Source organism: Spermophilus citellus, assembly GCF_964194105.1.
Source record: "Spermophilus citellus genome assembly, chromosome: 8".
NCBI classification, from domain to species: domain Eukaryota; kingdom Metazoa; phylum Chordata; class Mammalia; order Rodentia; family Sciuridae; genus Spermophilus; species Spermophilus citellus.
The window spans coordinates 135,850,609-135,873,132 of NC_138189.1; the positions used below are offsets into that span (position 1 = coordinate 135,850,609).

Consider the following 22,524-nt stretch of genomic DNA (forward strand, 5'->3'; position numbering starts at 1 on the left):
AGAAGGATCAGGAGTTCAAAGCCAGCCTCAGCAACTTCACGAGGCCCTAAGCAACTCAGGGACACCCTGTCTCTAAATAAAGTATTAAAAAGGGCGGGGGATATGGCTCAGTGACTAAGTGCCTCTAGATTCCATCCCCATTACCCCCGCCCCCCAAAAAGAAACACACCCAAATCCAGGAATTGTTTCTGCCTCTACTACTTTATTACCTGCTAAGAGACTTAAGGCTTACTAGGAAGTGAGGGGAACCTCAGATAATAATGGACAGAAAATTTTAGAAAAGTGCCAGAGCTGTCATTTCAAAAGTGTATTGTTCCCTTCATTTTAACACTAGCATTTTAAGTTTCCATTATTTCTCAATTTGATGCAAGTAACAATACCTTGTTCTTTTAATTTAGGAAGCAACTTGTCTAATACCACCATTTTGCCACTATTGGTAACTAGATGCATATCTGTTGTATAAGGTGGACCAGGTTCAGCTCCATCAAAGAGATACGGATGATTGCAGCATTTCCTCAACTGCATCAGGATGTTCAATAACCTCATCTTGTCCATCTTCCCTGCTGAGTTTAGTATGTCTATATCCTTCATTAATATCCGAGTATACCTATTGAAAAGAAAAGTATTTTTAAGGACTCAAATATTCCCTGACTAAACCCTGCCACTTTACATACTCCCATTCCCCAACTCAACTCTGAAATACCTGTAAGAAACAAGTCATCAACTTCTAAGGTATGGTTTAGAATCTATCATCTGAAATCTCTTTTCTGCTTTTTCTTTATATCCCATAGTGTACTACTGTCTATACTTTATGCATTGGATCTTGAGGACATCATTATTTTAAAAATACAAAATGGGCTGGGGATGTGGCTCAAGTGGTAGAGCGCTCGCCTGGCATGCGTGCGGCCCGGGTTCGATCCTCAGCACCACATACCAACAAAGATGTTGTGTCCGCCGAGAACTAAAAAATAAATATTAAAAATTCTCTCTCTCTCTCTCCTCTCTCTCTCTTTTAAAAAAAAAAATACAAAATGGTCTCCTTGGATGGGATTAAATATAGCAATATAATACAACATTTTTGAGTAATTATAATTTTGAAACATAATTTTAGTTTCTAGTCTTGCAACAGAAAGTACCATTACTCATTTATAGTTATGCACTACATAATGATGTTTCAATGAGCACAGGCAGCAGTCCCATGAAATTACATCATCTAGTGAGTTCAAAGCTTTGGGCAAGTACACTCTATATGATATGTACAAAACAAAATCACCTAAACCACATTTCTCAGAACATATCTTGACATTAAGTGATGCACAACTGCCTCACATACCATGTAGCTAGTACAGCATTTGAGTAGAACCCTAATCTGAGAAGGAAGAAACATGAGAGGTAAGGCAGGAGGATGAAAATGATATGAATACAATGTGATTTAAACATCTGCTTAAATACATAGGGAGAGGGAGATATGAGATCTATCAATCTACAGCCACAGGCTAAGGCAAATTACTAAAAAAGCCATGAATGCATACACAGAATTTCAGTTTACTGAAAGAATAAGTAAACACTGAAGTTTCAGTGAAACTTTGAATCCCTTGAGCAAAATAACTTAAGAAACCTAAGGAATCTATGTTTAACCTCCATCCTGGAGCATAAAAACTACTCAAGGTAAAGTTCATCATCATTCTGATTGATATAAAGTTCACTAATGCTTAACCAAAAAAAAATACTTGCCTTTTGTTTGCACTGACTCATGTGTTAGTTCTATAGGATATATTCAAGACAAGCCTAATATCTTCACTACTTTGTAATAGCCTTTCAAAAGTTTTGAGGACACTGAGGATAGCTCACTTTCTACAGTGGACCTCTCTTTCTCAGAGAGCATGCTCAGATCTCTATATATCCCTTTAGCCTTTTTGCTACTCCAATATTTTGCAAATATGTTATCGGATACATTTGAAATATGGTTAAGACTAGTAAAGAGGGAAGCTCTTATTTCCCTCCTTTGAACACAACTTATATTAACATATGCTAAAGGAAGACTATCTTTTTCTATAGCCATTTCACACTGTTGAATTCATGTTGTATGTTCTACTTATAATAAAAAAAGATTTCATACATCTATAAAACTTTAAAAAATGAGGAAAAATATATTTTTTTAAATTAACTAAGGTCTTCAACTTTTAATGCTGCCCTATACAAATATGTAAAAATAGCTATCAGGTATCATCATCATCATTTCTCAAAAGGACATTTTATTCTGCCTAAAATAAAACTTTGGTTCAGAATAGTGTTTTAAATACATGGAGTCTTATGGGATAAAAGAAAGCACGGAAGTTTTATATGTCTATAATCTACAATTTCACCAGAGGCTAGCTAGCCAAAATCCATGATCCAATTACTTATTAATCACCAGTTAACCAACTCTTATGTCTCCCACTTGCACCACCCTACTCTCCTCTTAAAAACCAAAGTAGAGGATTAGGGTTGTGGCTCAGAAGTACAGTGCTTGCCTACCATGTGTGAGACACTGGGTTCAATTCTCAGCACCACATATAAATACATAAATAAAAATAAAGGTCCTCAACAATTAAAAGAAAAAAATCCCAAAGTAGAGGGTTTTCAATGTATTGTTGTTTAAGTCTCAAATTTAAAGTCTCAGTTCATAAAAAATGAATTTACTATGCTTCATCGTGATTCTCTCAACTGTACTTCAAGATTTTATATGATATATATGCTGAGCAAGCCTCTTTTCAAGATGAGTTCAATCCAGCAAACAACAATTCCATGAAGGCACAAATTAGTAAAACAAAATACTATATAAATGAAATTTTGAGAATAGTGATATCAAGTATCTTAGAAAACATACCATTCCCTTTGCATTTTGCTGAGACCCACATAGATTTTCACTTCCTTCTTGGGAGGCAAACTTTTTTCAACGTCAGCCTTAATCCGACGAAGGAGGAATGGACGCAAAACCTTAGAAAAAGCAAAGAGAAACAGAGATGACCTTACCTGTAATACTAGTATTTTTTCAAAATCTTAAAATCACCTATTAAAAAGATGGTGGAAGGAGATGGACATCATTACCCTATGTACATGTAAGACTGCACATAGGGTGTGACACTACATCAGGCTACAACCAGAGAAATGAAAAGTTCTGCTGCAATTGTGTACAATGAATCAAAATGCATTTTGCTGTCACATGTACCTAGTTAAAATAAATTTAAAAGAACAAAAATCACCTATTAAATATAGACTAATGTCTTTACCAACATTTAGTCTGCTCGAATATCAAATGATTCTTAGGACTTTTCCATTCAAACTATATATAATTTATCACTACTAAGTTCCTGAAGGGTAATAATAGAATTTTGTTATTTAACCAACATACAATTACACTCATAAAACACTAAAAACAGTAGTACATTTTAAAGATGTTGTTTTCTACAGTGACTGCCTTCCAGGTTTAAAACTAGTTACTTGTATCTTTTTCTGCAGCCACTTCACACTGCTGATTTCATGTTGTATCTTCTATTTAGGAAAAAAAAAAAATACGAAGTACGGCCTTTCAGATTTCATACGTTCATAAAACTTTTTAAAAATAAAGAAAAATATTTTAAAAATTAACAAGATCTTAAACTTTTTAATTTTGCCCTTATACAGTGCTTAAAATTTGGGAGTTCCACACTGAATTCTTTATGAATAGCTTTTAAATTTATTATCCTAATCTATGGAAGCAACCTATATGCAGGGTATACAAATCATGAGTGTACAGTTCAATTAATTTTCATCAAGTAAATATATTAGAAAGGTCAGGTCACAGGGGAAGGGGCGCAGAGCATGACTGTGCTTTCCAGGGGACACTGGCAATGTTTAGGGACACTTTTTCATTGTTACATCTAGAGGCATACTATTACTGGCATCTAATGAGGAGGAGACATGTCAAGGGTGTTATTAGGCATACTAAAATACACAGGGCAACCTTCTCTCCCCTACCCCTCCAATTCCCCATCCCCAAAGAATTATTCACACCAAAATGTGAAAACAAGTTCAAAGGTGACAGGTCACAAGGGGCTTTCCACATGTTTACAAGGTCCTGCTTTCTCCTGCTCACTAGGTATGTACCTTTCTTTATCTCAGATTTGTTAAGAGGAAATTTCTTTACCTACCAACTTTCACTTGTGCATTGTCCTAGAACGGAACAAAGCTACACATCAAAACAAAAACCACAATACCAGCTCTGCTCACACAATGCAATATTAGTTGACTTATATAATTTGTTACTAGAATTCCAAACAACAGATGGATCATTTGTCTTTTCAGAAGTAACTTATTAGATTCTATAGAATTTAAATGGGACTAAGCTTTAAAAGTAGTCTATATTGGTCATTAAGTAATGCTTTTTCCCTCATTATACCTTTTTTTACCTGCAATTACTTTTTCCCTTCATTAAGTTAAAATCCCATCCTAGGTTCCAACACTAAGCCACTACACATCACTCCATATCCCCATTATAAGATCAAATAAGATCCAAACAGCTTTGATTCTATTGCCATTATGCTTTTGTTAACTAGAATATAATCTAATTTTAATCTTTATCATTTCTTCTCTTTAGAAATATGCTTAACACTACTCCAAAATACTTACCATATGAAGCCTCTCAACTAGCTTTTGATCCCCAAGACAGTTGTTTGTATCAAACCAGGAATCAAAGTCCTAGATTAACAAATAAAACAAATCTTAAGGTTAGAGACAGTGTGAACAAAATTCCAATAATCCCAGATAAAACAATAATTTCTAGAATTAGTATAATATTTGAGTTGTGATCTACTAAAACCATTAAGTTCAAGTCCATATTTTTTTCTTTTTTCTTGGTACTGGGAATTGAACCCAGAGGCACTTTACCACTAAGTCCCATCCCCAGGCCTTTTAAAATTTTTTTATTTTGAGACAGGATGATCCTGTTAAGAGGAAATTTCTTATTGGCATCTAATTTGCTTTAGGGCCTTTGCTAAGTCACTGAGGCTGGGTTTGAACTTGCAATCTTCTTACCTCAGCCTCCCAAGCTGGAAGGATTACAGGTGTGCACCTACGCGCCTAGCTGCTACCATCATTTCTTAATGACTTAAGATAAATATTATGACTTAAAGATAAATATTAAGTTCTGCTTATTAGAATATCACATAACAAAGGTTAGGCAGATTTTGTCATATTTGAAAGTCATGTCTGAGCCTTAAAACATAAGCAATATGAGATACACAAATTCACCTGGGAATGCTTAAAGCAGCATCCTGAAAGTACAAACAGTCAACCCAGACACAATCCTTCAAACAAAGTCAGACCAACATGACTATCAACTAGGATCGTCATGCCAATGGCAACCTATGCCAATGCACACAAAGAAAACAATGATTTGAAATGAGACTAAAACCAAAAGGCTCAAAAATAAATTCTAAGAATGCACAGACAACTAATAGGTAACCACCAGGTTTAACTACATAAAAGCATGAGAAATTAATGACTGCCTCAAGTAGCACTAAAAGGCAGGCCAATTCTATTATAAAAACACATAAGCATTAAACAAAACATAATTATTAACCAGAAAACAATTAGAAATACTTACATCAGCTGAATTAAAGACATCAGGCAACAAAAAATTAAGAAGTGACCAGAGCTCATGCAAGTTGTTCTGAAGAGGTGTTCCAGTTAGTAATAGTCGATTTGTAGTCTTGAATTCCCTCACTATTTCTGATAACTGAAAGAACCAATCACATCATCAGAATATTTGTAATATGGATTAAATTCTCAGACACAATGTTCAGAATATCAAATTACCTTGGATTTTTCATTTTTGATCCTGTGAGCTTCATCTATAACTAAGTATCTCCAGTTAAATTTTTTGAATACAGACTTCTCTTTAATAAGCATTTCATAAGATGTTACACAAACATCCCATTCTCCTGGTAACAAAACATCTCTGACAAAAGCAGCCTGTGTAGCAAAATTAAAAAATTACAACGTTCAGAAATCAATTATACATTAAACTTCTTGATGACAAGTAATCTAATCCATAAAAGGGAGTGGGAATATTAAAAAGGGATAGAGTTGCTGTATCATGTAAACATTCAGAACTAGCTTTCTTACCACTGAAATAATCAGTCATCATTTAGATTTCAGAATCATTAGGTTTTAAAAAAAGATAAGGCTGATGAATACAAACTTCAAAAAGTCTTCGTTCTACAATTCCACTAAGTCCTGGAATACTTAGGAGACAAGTTTTTAATATGAAGAAAGGAAGACTGAAGGGACTGTTTGCAGTAAACATGTTCATTCCCCTCTTCAGATTCATAAATGTATTAACACATTGCTATTTTTACTCTCATTTCACAAGTAAGAAAACTGAAGCAAAGAATGGTTAAGTAAGTCCCAAACAAAAAGCAATCTGCTAACTTAACATAACCCTTTGGTTACCTATAAGGGAAAAAAAGCAATTCACACTCATCACTGAGATAAAGGAAGGGAAAACAAAGTAAGCACAAAGTCATTTAATGCAGTATGAGTAAGTTTCCAAATCTGACCTTTACATTCTTCATGGTGTCATTATTTCCACGTCTTCTTCCCAAAAAGATGTTATTTATTAATCAACATTGTAACTTATTCAATAGATATCAAAATAGCTGGCTCAACTCATCTTTAAAGACTACTGTTTATATATATATATATATATATATATATATACACACGTATATATATATATATATATACGTGTATATATATATATACACACACACTATTATCACTATACACTAACCTAAAAATTTTCCAATTGCCTCTCACATTCAAAACTGTTTGTTTTTAAAAACAAAATACTGCTGAAGGGCACAGGCTTTGATTTTATATAATCACCCTCCAAAATGTGAGGAAAACCATATTCTTAGTCTCTAATGCCTTCTCTCTGGGAAAAATTTTAACTATCTAGACAATATTACATTTATAAATTACTAATATTTCTGAAGACCCTTTCTCTTTTATCCTTCCTCCAGCAATTCCTGACCCCAAGCCTGAATTCAAACTCCTTTAATATGAAAAATGTAATGAAATACTAAAATCTTACTCTTTGTTCTTTATCTCCTATCAAACAAACAGACCGAAGTGTTGGTACCCATCTCTTGAATTCACTCATCCAGTTATGTAATGTAGACTTAGGAACCAAAACCATATGAGGACCAGGAATGTTTCTATAATGTTTCATGTAGCCAAGAAGAGAAATTGTTTGAAGAGTCTTTCCCAGGCCCTGAAAGAGTTCAAAGTAATCATAAAACAATAAAAAACAAACGCAGTGTTCCATATTTATACTGCCCAACATATATAGAACATTTAAAAGAAATGCTATATGTTTATGATAGCTAACATATAACATAAACTTAATATCTGAAAGCTCACAGTGTTATATATCACATAATTTTCACAAGTCTATGACAGAGGTATTATTATCACCCCAGTGAGGCTCAGAAAATGTGATTCTCCCCAGATCATGTAGCACAGTTAGAACCAAAACACTTTTCCTTTGACACTATACTTTCTTCAACCAATTAAGTATTTTAGCCCTACGGTAATAAGGAATCTTTTTAAAACCTTTATTATATAATTAATAGTAGTAAATAAGAGATAAAATCTTTTATGAAACAAAACTGTACAAGCTGCCATTCTAGAAAACAAAATTAATATTTACAGGTGATAAACATTTAATGACCTCAGTTTATTTTTCATAAAAATGAAGGGAAATGGTTACACAATGGTACTACAAAAGTTTTTTTAAAAGTTTCACAAAATGTGTTATTTTAAAATCTACTTTCATAGATAATTCCTCACAAGTGAAGACTTCACTAATGCAACTATAAAATAGTCTGAAGGAAAATTAGTTACTAAAAATTCCAGACTGCCATCAACAAAACATGCTGTATATCTTAAACTTTCTATAAAATAAGTTACAAAACATGCCTTCAATCAAAACTACCAATCACATACCATTTCATCTGCAAGGATACCATTGATGCCATTTTCATACAAAGAAATAAGCCAATTCAGTCCTCGGACCTGATAATCTCTCAATTTACCCCATTTTACATCTGAGAACAAGAGAAAACCCAAGGTTACATTTTAAAGGCAGGAATACAAAGTAGCCCCCTTCATCTGATACCCAGAGCTTTAACTATGGCCTACATTTGCCTACTGATTTTGCTTTCTTTTCTAGGATATTCTTACATGAATTCTGCAAATCCCAAATCATCAGAGGTAGCTGTTGGAGTCTGCAATGGAGTAGGAGCACGAATGATGTGAAAGATAACCAACTCCTGGTAACATGATTGGGCATTAGAGTATTCATCCAAATCATTAACTTTCTGTTCTTCATATATTGGTCCTAGACTCTTTAACTTCTTTCTCTTTCTAACCTTACCAAAAACATTTGTGATCGAACGCTTTCATCTTTCATAAAGATCAGACACAGATTCTCTGGATATTTTATTTTCCTCCTAGTAAAAATGAGATGATAGGAAATTCCTTTTCCTTCACCATTTCTCCTAAGCTACTTTCCCAATACATCTTAGACTAATAATACTCTTTCAGGATATACACATTACTTATTTTGCCTGCCAAGTCAAATCACTGCTTAAGGATGAAAAATAACCAGTGCTAGTTACAATGTAACAATGTGAGACAAAAATAATCCAAAATTTCCTTTCCCCCTATGCCATACATCTGGCCTCACTTCATTGGGATAGAAATAGATACCAGGTGCTAAGTAAAAAAAAAAAAAAAAGGAAGCCTGAAAGTGTACACCTTAAACCAATTGCTGAATTTCTAACTAGATGAGTCCAGCTGAAATTCAATTAGATAAGAGTTCACGTAAATAAAGCAGCATTAGAGGAGGTTTGGAGGGGTGGGGGTTGGGGTAGATGCTAGGCTTCAAGAGAATGTGTAAGTCTCTAATACCAACAGACAAGAAAAAAAGACTATACAAACCTATTTAAATACTCTTCCTTTTAGAAAACCACTGAAAACAAATATATGTTAAAAAAAATTAAAGCTACTATAACAGCATGAGATGAGTAAGCAAAATTCTTCATGAATTTTGTTTTTTTTACAAATTAGTTTTCTTATCCAGAACAGGTAAAAGGCAAAATCATACCTACTTTTACATGTATCTTAAAACAATAATAAACTCAATGGCATTTTATACAACTCTGAAATACAATATCCATTATATAACACATTACTACCTCCGTTTAAAAAAAAATCTGAAACTTATTCACAACCAATAAATATATAAGATTATGAAAAAAGTCCCTGTACAAATTATAGCCAAGACAAATCCAAAACATTAACCGAAGGATGTCTCAAAGTGAGATCTTTCAAAAAATCAAGTAATTTAAGTATGCTTAACATACATGATGGAGAGTCTTCAAATCGAGTGCAAACATTGGTTGCTTTGGAGCTTTCTGTTAACAGTTCTTCATCCTCCTCTTGCTCTGTTCTACGATGTCGGTAGCTATCAAATGAAAATAAAATCAAATGATTTGAGTTTTGGCTTTAACTACCAGCTACAATTCAACATAGTAAGTCAAGTGGCTGGCCTCAGAGTCCACAGTAATTTTTAATTAAAAAAAATTAAATAAAAATAAAATGAAGGACAAAACAATTGCTTCCACCTCTTAACAGGATGAATTGCAAAGAAACTGTGGCTATATCTAAATTATAACTGTTTAGGGAATATCTTTTCACTGATTGTATAAATACTGCATTTGAATATTTTACATCCTTGGTTACATCAGTTTATGTTATCAATTTATAGAAGTAGTTTTTTATATTTTTTGGTACAGATACAACCAATGTCACTTTTGGTTATTAAAACTCTGTGAGGGTGTGGAATCAGAACAAGCTTCCAAATCCTCCTGATTTTCTCTTCATTGTGAGGTTCCGCTAATCTGTGAGATTACATGAATTTCTAAAATATCAGATACCCATATTTATGCTTCAGAAGAAAAATTAGTCTCATGGCAAATATCAAATTTGGGGGAGAAGTGTTACTGCCATTTCCTAGTTGTTGTGTCTCAAATCTCACAGCCTAAAAAAAAAAAAAAATCAATTTTGACATCTCTATCATTTAGAAAAGAACTCACACAGAATAAAATAGGCATGGTTATGGAATTTTTGTGTTTTCCTTTTTTCCTTATTATTAAAGTACAATGAACTCACAAAAAATAAAAAAATAATAATAATAATTTTTCATAGGCATCTAAATTAACCTAGAAAGTGCTTGCCTGGCATTCACAAGGCCCTGAGTTCAATGCCCAGCACCACACACACACACACACACACACACACACACACACAAGTGAATAGTAAAAAGTTACTAGTAAATATAAATCTAAAATGTTTTACAGCTATCTAAAATATACAAAAGCTGAAAATACCATATATTAACTACAACTTCATAAGCTCAAATTGCTTCACCTCTATAGAGCTGAACTGAATAAAACCACTTTCTTCCCAATTATGAAGCTTCCAACTTCAAGACCTTTATACTTTCAGTAAATATCTTGATCTAATTTAGAAAGCAGATTATGGCCCTACTGAGACCTCTAAATCATCTTCCCCAATAACACTATTTAATGAGCAAATCAAATTGAATAACTCATTATATATTTTCAGGGGGGCTACCTTTATCTTTTAGGTTAGTGATAGAAGGGTTTCTTTAATAATATTAATATCCCATAAAAGTATTGTTATAGTAGTTCCCATTGCCAGTATATGACACTAATATATTTAAGTAGATATAAACTTTAATTCTAAAACAATTTAAATACATCTGATATACAAAGTTGACTTTTAAAAGTTTCAAATATTAAAATAGCACTTTAGACACAACAGACAAGGTATAAGACATACTGAAAAAACAGAATACCTCAAATAAAATGAAGAAATTTTGCTTGCATGGTAATTCTGTGAATTTAACATTGATAAATTTTTAATTTCTTCTTTTAGATAATCTTATGTATTACAATTACTGATCACATTTTTTTCACAGTGGAAACTACAGCCATTCCAGGGAGTCAAGATGCCCTAAATCTATTAATTATTACTAATTAAACATCCTAAGTTATCCAACCAGCACAAAAATTCTGAATCTGATAAACTCAACATGTATACTTATTTTCAATCACCACCAAACAATGGCATACAACTTGACACTTCAATTTTTAGAGGAAGACAACTGTTTAACAAAAATGCTAAACAAACTTCTGTGGCATACATTATTACAATATTCCACACACCAGCACAAACTTCACATAAAAGTAATACCCTCAAGGAGTGTATATGGTTTTGGAGATGAGCATAAGCAGTTCAGATCCAAGTTCAAGCCTGGATTATTCTAAGTACTTCTATGTGATGCTAAATAGGATACTTAACTTATGCATGTATACCCTCTGTAAGAAACAACATTAATATCTGACTTCCCTATTCAATATAACTGCTGCAATCCATAAACTATATAATGCTATAAAAAAATAAGACACCACGCAGGATTTTAAAATACTTACACATTTAGGCTACATCCTACCAAGCCAATGGGGCCAAATACACAATTGTATTAACTTTTTTTTAAAATAAAGTAGCTTTATGCTTCTAATGAAAACCATCGGTAATAAACAAGGTTGAATTATGAAGTATAAACTATTACTCACTCGCCAACTGAGAGCAAGTTCTGTTTCTCATCCTTTTTTATTCGTGGGCGCCCTGGTTTCATCTTCAAAGGTGAGGTTGGAGTCTTCTGAGCAGCAGGCTGAATGAAATGTGCAAACAACTCTGTTTGCTTTAATAAATATTCAAATCTATTTGCACGGTCAGTTTGCTGCAAAAAAGTTTAAGGTACATTTCATCAAAACTTTGGAAATCAGTTTCAATAAGCCTCCATATTATGAATTCAGGAATAAAAAGAACAAACTACTGACAAATGCAACATGAGTGTTACAATTTGCACTTTGTCAAGGGAAGACAAAACACAAGTCTACAGTATATGATTCCACTTACAGTGTATGAAATACTAACTACAGACACAAAGCAGATGAAAAGTGGCAAGAGGTTGGGGCAGGAACTGCCTACAGAGGGACAGAAGCTTTTAACAGGATGGAAAGTATGCTACATCATGACTGTAGTGTTATTTACGTGACTGCATATACCTGCCAAAACTCAAAATCATTTTATGTATGTTATACTTTAAAATAGTTGACAAAAAAATATTTTTAAAGACGTTAAAAGGCATTGTACATTACAAGTGAATTTATTCAAAAGTTGGAGAAAAGGCACTGGTCATTCATCAGTTAGGCTGGTGTCAAATTTTAAAAAGATATCAGGCTTAAAAACCATGAAATATTCATTAACTTAATGTAGTTCAACACTATTCCTGCCTTTCATATCTGCCATCTGCCCCTTTGAATGTTTCCTATTACCACACCAAAAGAATGAAAATATGTATAAACCAAAAAAAGTGTAAGATCCTTGAGAAGTTTTCATAAAAAAAAAAAAAATTATAAAATCTCAAGACGTTAGGCAACCAGACTTTAGACAGGATAGTTTGTTTAAACAAAGAGAAACTAGAAAACTTCAACAGATAAACCAGTTACCCAACAATGCTGCCATAAAAATGTTTAAAATGTCAGTTTTAGAGATTTAAAAAAAGACCCACCAAAGCAAACACTGAAGGTATCCAAACACCATTTATGTTATAAAAACCACATACTTTAAAAGGGAAAACGGTTATCTTAAAAATCACAATAGTGTAAAAACTGAAGCTAAATTTGCCATCAGGAAGTGGTAAAAGTGTTTCAGTGGGTCATAGTAACAGTCATAGAAGCAACCTGATATGCACAATTAGAACAGGCTGTCAACATGTTCCTCCCTGGCAACATCCTATAAATGATGTGCCTTAGTTTATGCTTTTCAAGATTACAAACCATTTCAAGTACGGAACTAAGATATAAGTATGTGCACATTTACACAAAATTATATATAATAAAAGCCAATAACATATAACTGAAAATAGTCTACTCACAATTACTGTAATTATGTTTGAGATCAAAATATATAACCTTTGAAAACAAATCCACAGATTAAATTCCAGACATGCAAGGTAAAAGCTATTGTATAGTATTCAAAATTTATCAAGTCACTATTATTGTCCCGATTATTAGGGGGAAAACTAGGCACCTTGCTGCTTAAGGGAATGAACAGGCTAAAATGAAAATAATTTTGAGATCCTAAAAGGTTAAAAGTGGTAAAAAGGAAAAAAAAAAAAAAAAAAAAAAAACAATTGATCCTAAAATGCAGCAACTATTAATACAGTAAAATTAGGGAATTGAATGAACTCAATGAAGATTATATTGAACAACCATGGACCAGCTTTTTTCTGAGACAGAAAAAAACAAGGCATCAGAGACTATATATATGTTTGAAAATACACAGTAAATAAGATAAGTATGATTTTGTGTGTGTAGGAAGCCTGAAAATTAGGGTTAGCAGAAACAGAGTAGAAAGATACATCCAAAAACTTAGGGGGAAAGGAGGGTACAGCCAAGTCAAGTTTTAGGTACTAAAAGCCCAAGAATAAAAACCATAAATCTGCAGGGCATGGTGGCGCACACCTGTAATCCCAGTGGCTCGGGAGGCTGAGGCAGGAGGACTGAGTTCAAAGCCAGCCTCAGTAACTTAGTGAGGCCCTAAGCAACTCAGTGAGACCCTGTCTCTAAATAAAATATAAAAAAGGGCTAGGGATATGGCTCAGTGGTTAAGCGCCTCTGGGTTCTACCCCCAATACCTCCCCCGCAAAAACAAAGTTATTCTGTCTTTGGAAGTAATGCTCAGAATCCCAGATTCAAGAATGAAGAGTAAATAATGGGGTTAAGAACTAGCAGATGACATGGGAGTTTGTTTAGAAGAAAACTATTCAAAGGAAGATCATGTCACAAATGTAATGAAGCTTGGAAACTGAAAAACTTAAGAGGCAAAAAAAAAAAAAAAAGTGCATGCATGCAAAATAAAAGAATATTGAGCGGGCTGGGGATGTGGCTCAAGCGGTAGCGCGCTCTCCTGGCATGCATGCGGCCCAGGTTCGATCCTCAGCACCACATACAAAACAAAGATGTTGTGTCCACCAAAAAAAAAAAAAAACAAATATTAAAATTCTAAAAAAATAAAGAATATTGAGCTAGGATGAAGGGGAAAAATAAAAAAGAAAGATTTATGACAGTAAACATGTAAGAAAATAAAAAGTAGGAGGTATTGTCACAGGCATTTGTATATATATTGAGAAACTTTCATTCACTGAAATAACATTAAGTATGTGTGTAAAGTAAAGATTGTGAATTCAATTCTGGATATTCTCAAATTAGAGGTCCCAATGTGATTTAAAAGTAAATGCCCAACAAGCAATAAGAGGTATCTGGGCTCAAAATAAAAGATTTAAAAGTATCCCATTTAAAGACAGCAAGTGAAATCCAGTAGTAAGAATCAAGCTGTCCATGAAGAAATGTTCAGAATGTAACAAAGGACAAAGGCACAATCAAGTAGGGTATCAAGGGGGTAAAAGGTGTCTCAAGGTAAGTAAAGATTTTTTGGGGGGTGGTCAACAATGTCAAACATAAGTGAGATCAAGAACAATGAAACTAAAGCCAACAAACTTTAAGTTAGATTCACTAATACAATGTTAGGGTCAGAATCTAAATTGTAAAGGGTAAAAGGGGTATTTACTTTAAAAGCACATTATTTGTTTTAAAGTGTACTTATTTTTAAAGGCAGGCTATATGTATATTTTTTCTTTAAGTTGGGCAGCAAAACTGTAGCTGTTTGGATATACAAAATGTTACAGAAATCATATATAAAATCATATGTAACACTGCACATGTATTATGTATATTACATATGTACGTATAAATTTACATGTATACATAAAACATAACAATTTTAGGATTCGTAGTATTTAAGAGGTTTAAGAATATCTGCTGATTTTGAAGAGAATATCAAAGGACAAAGAAAAAGTACATTTAAAAATATATATAAAGCTCTACTACCTGCCAGATACTATGCTGGGTGCTGGACACACACAAGAAAATTAGGATACTCTTGTTTAAGAAACATACTATAGTGTTATTAACTGACACATTTCACCTTAAGGATTTCAAATATTATTGTGTTTATGCTACATAAAGCCCTCAGAACAGAGTTTGATAGATCATAAGTATTTGCTGTTAAAACTCATTTAAAGCTCTGGTTATGTCAAGTCATGTTCCTGGGCTGGGGTTGTGGCTCAGCGGTAGAGCGCTCATCTAGCACATGGGTTCTGGGTTCCATCCTCAGCACCACATAAAAATTTAAAAAATAAAAAAAAGTTATTGTGTCCAACTACAACTAAAAAATAAATATTTTTTTAAAAAAGTTGTTTCCTAAAACATATGGGATGTGAACTTTGTCTTTAAAAAGTGTGTCATGTTTTCTTTTTGTAAAAATCCCAGCCATGGCCTAGGCAGGTAGTTCAGTGGTAGAGCACTGAGTACGTGCAAGGCCCTGGGTTCCACCTCCAATACAAAAATGGGGATGAATATACACAGAATAACTACTTCTCTGGTCTTCACTTCATTTCTTCTTCTTCTTTTTTTTTTTAATTTAATCTTTATTTTATTTATTTGTTTTTATACGGTGCTAGGGATAAAAACCAGGGCCCCACACATGCAAGGCAAATACTCTACCACTGAGCTACAATCCTGGTCCCTCACCTCACTTTTGATGCTAAAATCTCATAGGTGTTAGCATAATTAGACAATTACATCACGTTCACTAATTCACTGAATATCAGATTTGGTTTATGTAGGCAAATAAAAATAGAAATTATAGTACTCCAGGTTACATACTTCATTGAGACATCTGTGCTCTAAATATAAAAGTTAAACATGGATATTTAGTATATTTAATCATCTAACAAAAAGTTTCTTTACATACTCTATACGTATCCAGAACATACCATTTTTTCTTCATAGGTCGGATCTGGTTCTTGAATTTCTTTTTGCTTTCCAGGAGATGCATCATCAAATACTTCCTAACAGAAAGGAAAAATCATGGAATTGTTCTTCAGATTAGTCAATTCACCATTATACACTGATTTCAGCCCAAAGCACATTTCAAATAATATACTCCTCACCAAACTCCCTACACACTTAAATGGCTGTCATCTAACCTGAGAGGAAACCTGATAAGGATAAAATAAAATACTATGGGGATAATAATCTGTTTAACCCAATTTTGTAAGCTGTCTGGCTACTGCCAAGATTGAAACAAAATATTACCATCAACATCATCCTCAAATAAAATTACTTATCAGGGGCTGGGGATGTGGCTCAAGCGGTAGCGCGCTCGCCTGGCATGCGGGCGGCCCGAGTTCGATCCTCAGCACCACATACAAACAAAGATGTTGTGTCTGCCGATAACTAAAAAATAAATATTAAAAATTCTCTCTCTCTCTCTCTCTCTCTCTCTCTCCCCCCTCTCTCACTAAAAAAATAAATAAATAAATAAAATTACTTATCAATGCAAGTTATATGGGCAAATTTACACTCTTTTTTAAAATATTTTAGTTGTAGATGAACACAATACCTTTATTCATTCATTTTTATGTGGTACTGGGGGTTGAACCTTGCTAGACGCCTCACACCTGCTAGGCATGCCCTCTACCACTGAGCCACAATCTCAGCCCTATACCTCTTTTTTCTAATAAAATTATGAAACCAAATTAAAATAGTATAAAACATGAAAAGAGTTCCCCTTTTATCATAAAATTGCATCTATCTAACTGTGCTTTTACACAAATGTACACATGGAAGGGAGCATTAGTCACTCTAATTTCCATCATCTGGAATATTACAAAAAAGGTATCCTGAAGCCTAATTTGAATACTCTTTAACTACAGTGTTAATACTTAGTATTAGTGTTAATACTTAGTAATACTTAGTAATACTTAGTTAATACTTAGTATTAGTGTTAATACTTAGTATTAAATGTTATCCTTACAAATGATTATCCTAGCATTCAAATGCCACGAAAAAATTTAGCACCAATTTTTACACTACAAAGTTCCATGCAATTGAGCTGGGGTTGTGGCTCAGTGGTAGAGTGCTTTGCCTAGTGTGTGTGAGGCACTGGGTTGGATTCTCAGCACCATTTATCAATAAATAAAATAAAGGTCCATTGACAACTAAATACACACACACACACATATATTTTTTTCAAGTTCCACTCAACCATTTAAAAAAAGTTAGCAGCTGGTAAAAGCATACTTTTTATTAATAATGTCCAAATCTGTGCATGTCAATACATACTATTATAAAGTTATAAATGATCACAAAGTATAGGAGACAAGAGCTGTTGGAATTTAGAAGAAGGGCCAAAATGACCTAAATTCAAGTCTAATTTCATTGCTAAGGCTTTTAAGCATCAGTGTGCCCTTATATCATCATAAATCTCTAGTCTTTGTAGATAAAAGTGACAAACTGCCATCTACTTCAATTAACAAAATTCCTGCTGGAATACTACCAAAGGTATACCCAAAGAAAATCAAAGTGCTTTCCACAATTGTCATTCTTTCTTCTATAATTTAAAAAAAAATTGAATTTCAGCCCTCTTAAGGGCACACAATTATTGGCACACAGCATGTCTATCTATATCTGGTCAATGAGGATGAATAAATAAGGTGAACACTATCAAAAACATAACAACTAAAAAAATGGAACTGTTCCTTGACGTATTACTGGGAAAAAAGCAAGAAGAAAAATTAACTGAATACATGGGAAAACTAACAATTGTTTTATGGGAAAAAGAGATTTGTCAGAAAAAAAGATCACCTTAAATTCTACTTTCAAACAAGAAAAAGGCATTTAGAATATCTTTTTTCCAAATGCATAACTAGACTAAGGTCTTCAGTCATGAAAAACATTCTGAATCTCAAATGATTCTGAATTCAGTTAAAGAAGCAGTAAAAACTATGAAGCGTATGTAGAGAGAAAAAAAATAAAAAAGATAAAAAATAAAGTTACTGATATTCCTAACATAACGGTAAAAGTAACTAAGGCATTCTTCCATAACTGAAACTGCCAAGCATCTTAGGTACATGACAAAGCAAGATGTGTGGGAAAAGTCTCACTTTTGGAATCAGACCTGAGTTCTAGCAAAGGTTCTACTGATCAGCAGATTGGATTTCCTCACCTGGCCAATGAAAATACTACTGATTTCAGGAGTTATCACTCAAATTTAAACTTTAATTCAATTTTAATTTTAAAATGTGAACTCAAAAAGTCAAAATATTTATTTAAATTGCTTTCCTTTCTGATATTTAAATAAGGCCTCTGGTAAGACATTTGTTATCCCAAATTTGAACAGAAGTCCCTTTGGAAACCTGAGGATAACTAAGCACATCTCTTTGTAGGGGAACTACATATTTAATCACCCAATTGCTTTCAGCGTCAAAGGTTTCCAAACCCTTTATGCCTTGGAGCTGGAATTCAAGTTAAACAGACCTGATAATACAAGAGAACCATTTAAAACTTTAAAGGGAAAATAAAAGAACACTGAACACATTTTACTGTGAAACAAATCTTAATCACTGAAAACTGCAGAGTATTAGCATGTATTCCACTGAAACCTACCCTCATCACTTAAAGTTCCGTTTCTTTACCCCACCCTAGCTGTACCCCCCTCAAAAAAAAAAAAAAACCTATCACTTCAATGGCAAACTCCATTATCATTTCTTTATTGTGTTAATTTTGCATTAAGGCTCATTTTAAAAGCAGTATTACTTTCATTCTGCCTTAGTATGGAAAATCCCAGAAATCTTTGGGCTGGAGCTACAAAATATCTCCAAACAGGTCCAAGGCCAAGAATAAAAATTGGAAACAATCACTTTGTTCCCAGACATCGCAAAGCCTGGAGGCATACCCATGAGACCCGCCTGGCAGGTCCCCCATCTTTCCACATTCGCACACACTCAAAACAATGGTACTGTCACCACCCCCTAGCCAACCCAGGCCCCAAAAGGCTCAACACCGAGTGCTTAAGTTTTTTTCTTAAAGAGGCCAAAACCCAAAAAGCGGAAATGCCCGGGACAGAAAGCCAAACATCTGCCCTGATTCTGTAATACATTCATCTACCCATCCAGACCCCCAAATTAGATGGGGACTCAAGACGGCTGCTGCTGCTGCTGCAGCCAGGCTTGCTTCCCTCCCGGTGCAACAGTGCCTGGGAGGGGCCTCCGCTCCCTTCACAGAAGCAGCTGTGCCCCGCTTATCCCCACTGCGCATTCGGCCATCCAGCTCTCGCCATTGTTTCTGCCCAGAACAGACAGATACTGCCTCCGCAAGGACCGGAACGAAGAAAGGAGGCCCAAGTCCTCGGACGCGCAGCTTTTAGTTGCCACCCCAACCCGCCTGCGTATCCCACTCCTAAAGGGCACCTCCCCCGCCCTCCCCCGAAGTTTGGTAGAAACTAAAACCTAGATTCGAGGAGGAGAGAGGGAATTGTGGAGGTGGAAGGAATAGGTTTCCCCCGACACAGTAATCAAGAACATCTGCTTAATAGGAGCGTTCGAAGATTTGGCAAGACTCTCAAAAGAAACACAATTTAAACGTAAAGCACCATTTACTCATTTGGATCGGCTGCACTGGGTTAACGCAAGGGCGCAGGAGTCGGAACCTCACTCCGGACCACCCGGGGCCCAAAGACGCGCCACGACTCTGCGCGCGATCCCCTGCACCACGGCGAGGGAACCAGCTCTCCTCCCCTCTGCGCCCTCTCCCGCGCCACGAGCCGCCCTCACCTCCATCTCGGCGTCCGCGGGGCCGGCGCCGGCTGCAGAGGGAGCCGCCTGGGCCGCGCCGCCCTCGGGGCCGCCTTTGTGGCTGCTGCTGCTGCTCCCGCTGCTGGCGGCAGAGGCTGCGGACTTGGAAGGCGCGCTCTCGGGAGGCGGGGGTGGCGGAGGCTCGGCCGCGGACGACATGATGTTCTGTCTGCGTCACCCGCTGCTGCCAGAGGCCTGGCCGGCAGGGATGGAGGAGGCGGCCTAGGCGCGGGTGGCTACGTCGCAACGGACTGATGGAGCAGCAAGAGGCCCACCCGGAACCTCGCCCGCGCCGCGGCTCCGCGACGGGCCTGAGCTGGGCCCAGCAGCTTCCCTTTCCTCGGCGACCTCTTCCGCGGGGCTCTGGGTTCGACCGGCGCTTACCTCACGGCGGGAATCACGTCGACGAGGGTGGGCGGGGCCACCCAGGTCACTGAGGTCAGAGAGGGCGGGCTGACTTAGAGGAAGGCGGAGGGCTCGGGGAGAGGGAAAGGAAAGCGAGAGAGAGACTGAGGCTGGGAACTCGCTTCACCTCCTCCTCTTCTTCCTCTGATAGATACCATCTACCTCGCTAGCATCCCAGACAACTACCTACGCCACCGACTTTCAACCCTCGCGAGATTGCTAGTTAGCTCATTGGATGATCCCAAGCGCGCATGCGCATTCGCTTCACATTTGGCCACTCCCCCTTAGGACCTCTAGCGGACTCTAGAGCGAAGGGTAGGAGGGGCCTGGAGGGAGCGCTCGGAGACGTAGGTTGTGCGTCGGGACCTTGGCGTGACGCGAGCGTCGTAGTAGGCGCTTTCTTAACGGTTTGCTGTCTGCCGCCGCGGCGTCTTAGGGGCTAGTCTGGGGTACTCGGAACTAGTTGACACCTTTACTAAGTTCTGCGCTTCCTAAATTTAGAGGCTTCTGTTGGCCTTCCCACTTCCGCCGCCTTCACCATAAGGCGTGACGTTTTGGTTATCCCAAGTGACGTCTCCCTTTTTTTGTTGTGTAAGAAAAAAACAATCCGTTTAAAGAGGGAACGCGCATGTGTGTGTGTTTTAAGTCTGTGCATTTAAATCTACGGCAAATCATTTCTAAATACCTTCTGCCCCTTAGGTACAAAGTAATATGATGTTTCCAATGAATTTATCTGCTGGAAGTTGAACAGATAAGCTAATGTGCACACTACCCAGTAAGGGAGAAACATGCATATCAACAGATGAGAGAGACAGGTGATAGGATGTGTCTTTTTTTTCAAGTAACAAACATAAAAGTGCACATTCTTCTCCAGAAAAATGTTAGCAAGTCAGGTGTAGTGGAACATGCATGTAGTCCCAAGGAATGGAAGGTCAAGGCAGGAGGATGGGAAATGCCAGGCCAGCCTCAGTAATTTAGGGAGACCCTGTCTCAAAAAGGTCTGGGGATGTGGCTCAATGGTGAAGCTGTCCGTGGGTTCAAGCCCCAGCCACACACACACCACACATTGTGTTGTGTTTGATAACAAATCTGCATATTACAGTAGACAATCTGCACACCCTTCCCTACTCATCAGGTCTTTTTGTCTTACCCTCCCCATGTCCAGTATTATATCAATATTTGTTGAATAAAAAAAGACATTTTCAAAAGTTGAGGGTTGAGCCAACTTAGTTATGTTAAATTTCAAACAGAAGGAGTCTCCTTTGAATATGTAGCCTGCAAAAATTTTAAGTAATTGAATTCTTTGATCAGACTTGAGATTTGGAAGCTGGTGTGGTGACTCTGTTGTCCCAGCTACTGGGAAGGCTGAGGCAGGAACATCACAAATTGAAAGCCAGTCCCAGCAATTTAGCAAGGCACTCCTTCCCAAAATAAAAAAATAAAAAGGATCACAGTTGGAGCTCAGTGGCAGAGTGCCCCTAAGTTAAATCACTAGTATCACAAGGAAGAAAAATATGAATAATGAAAGAATTAAGATAAGGAGAAATGCACCCCCTACCCCATTAGAAATGCTGTTTCTGAGATTGTTTACAAATGCCTATGTATAACATATAGAAATAAATAAGTTTATAAACATCTTCATATAATAAATAACCATCTTCATATGTACTTGCAAAAACCTGACAAAAATGCTTGAGATTCAACATATAATCCTAAAACTATTGCCCAACCATAAAATCAACTATTTACCTCTAACAACCATTAATACAGAAAAAAGTTTATTATGAAGTGTTACCTGAAAAAGAATTTTAGCAATTCGAAAATATGTAAAAGTTTACAATTATATTTATATAAAAGTATTGAAAATGAATGTTGTTGGTATGTATATCCTACTTTTGGTCTCCATTTCTTTTTCTGAAATAAATTTTTATATTGTATTGGGAAAACTTTTGAAAATTTTTTCCAGGTTTATTGAGATATAATTGACAAAAAAAATATATAGACTTGAGGGTGTAACTCAATGGCAGAACACTCTTGCCTCACATGTAAGAGACCATGAGTAAAATCCCCAGCACTGCAAAAGATAAAATTATATATATTTAAGGTGCATAATGTGATGTTTTGATACACAGATATACTGTGAAATGATTACCTCAACCAAGCTAATTAATGTCCCACAC

General features: G+C 35.8%; 1 protein-coding gene across 1 annotated transcript in view; it reads right to left on the reverse strand.

Annotated features, from left to right (window-relative positions):
* Positions 1-20,594, reverse strand: part of SMARCA5 (SNF2 related chromatin remodeling ATPase 5) — a 34,319-nt gene extending 13,725 nt beyond the window's left edge. Inside the window, exons 1-11 of the mRNA XM_081304966.1 lie at positions 19,919-20,594; positions 16,079-16,153; positions 11,751-11,917; positions 9,453-9,553; positions 8,032-8,132; positions 7,118-7,297; positions 5,839-5,994; positions 5,627-5,758; positions 4,651-4,719; positions 2,870-2,979; positions 381-607 (exon numbers count right to left, since the gene is read on the reverse strand). Coding sequence (XP_081161092.1) covers positions 381-607; positions 2,870-2,979; positions 4,651-4,719; positions 5,627-5,758; positions 5,839-5,994; positions 7,118-7,297; positions 8,032-8,132; positions 9,453-9,553; positions 11,751-11,917; positions 16,079-16,153; positions 19,919-20,098 — 1,498 coding nt within the window. The 5' untranslated portion in view covers positions 20,099-20,594. The remainder of the gene's footprint in view (positions 1-380; positions 608-2,869; positions 2,980-4,650; positions 4,720-5,626; positions 5,759-5,838; positions 5,995-7,117; positions 7,298-8,031; positions 8,133-9,452; positions 9,554-11,750; positions 11,918-16,078; positions 16,154-19,918) is intronic.
* Positions 20,595-22,524: the final 1,930 nt, after the last annotated feature.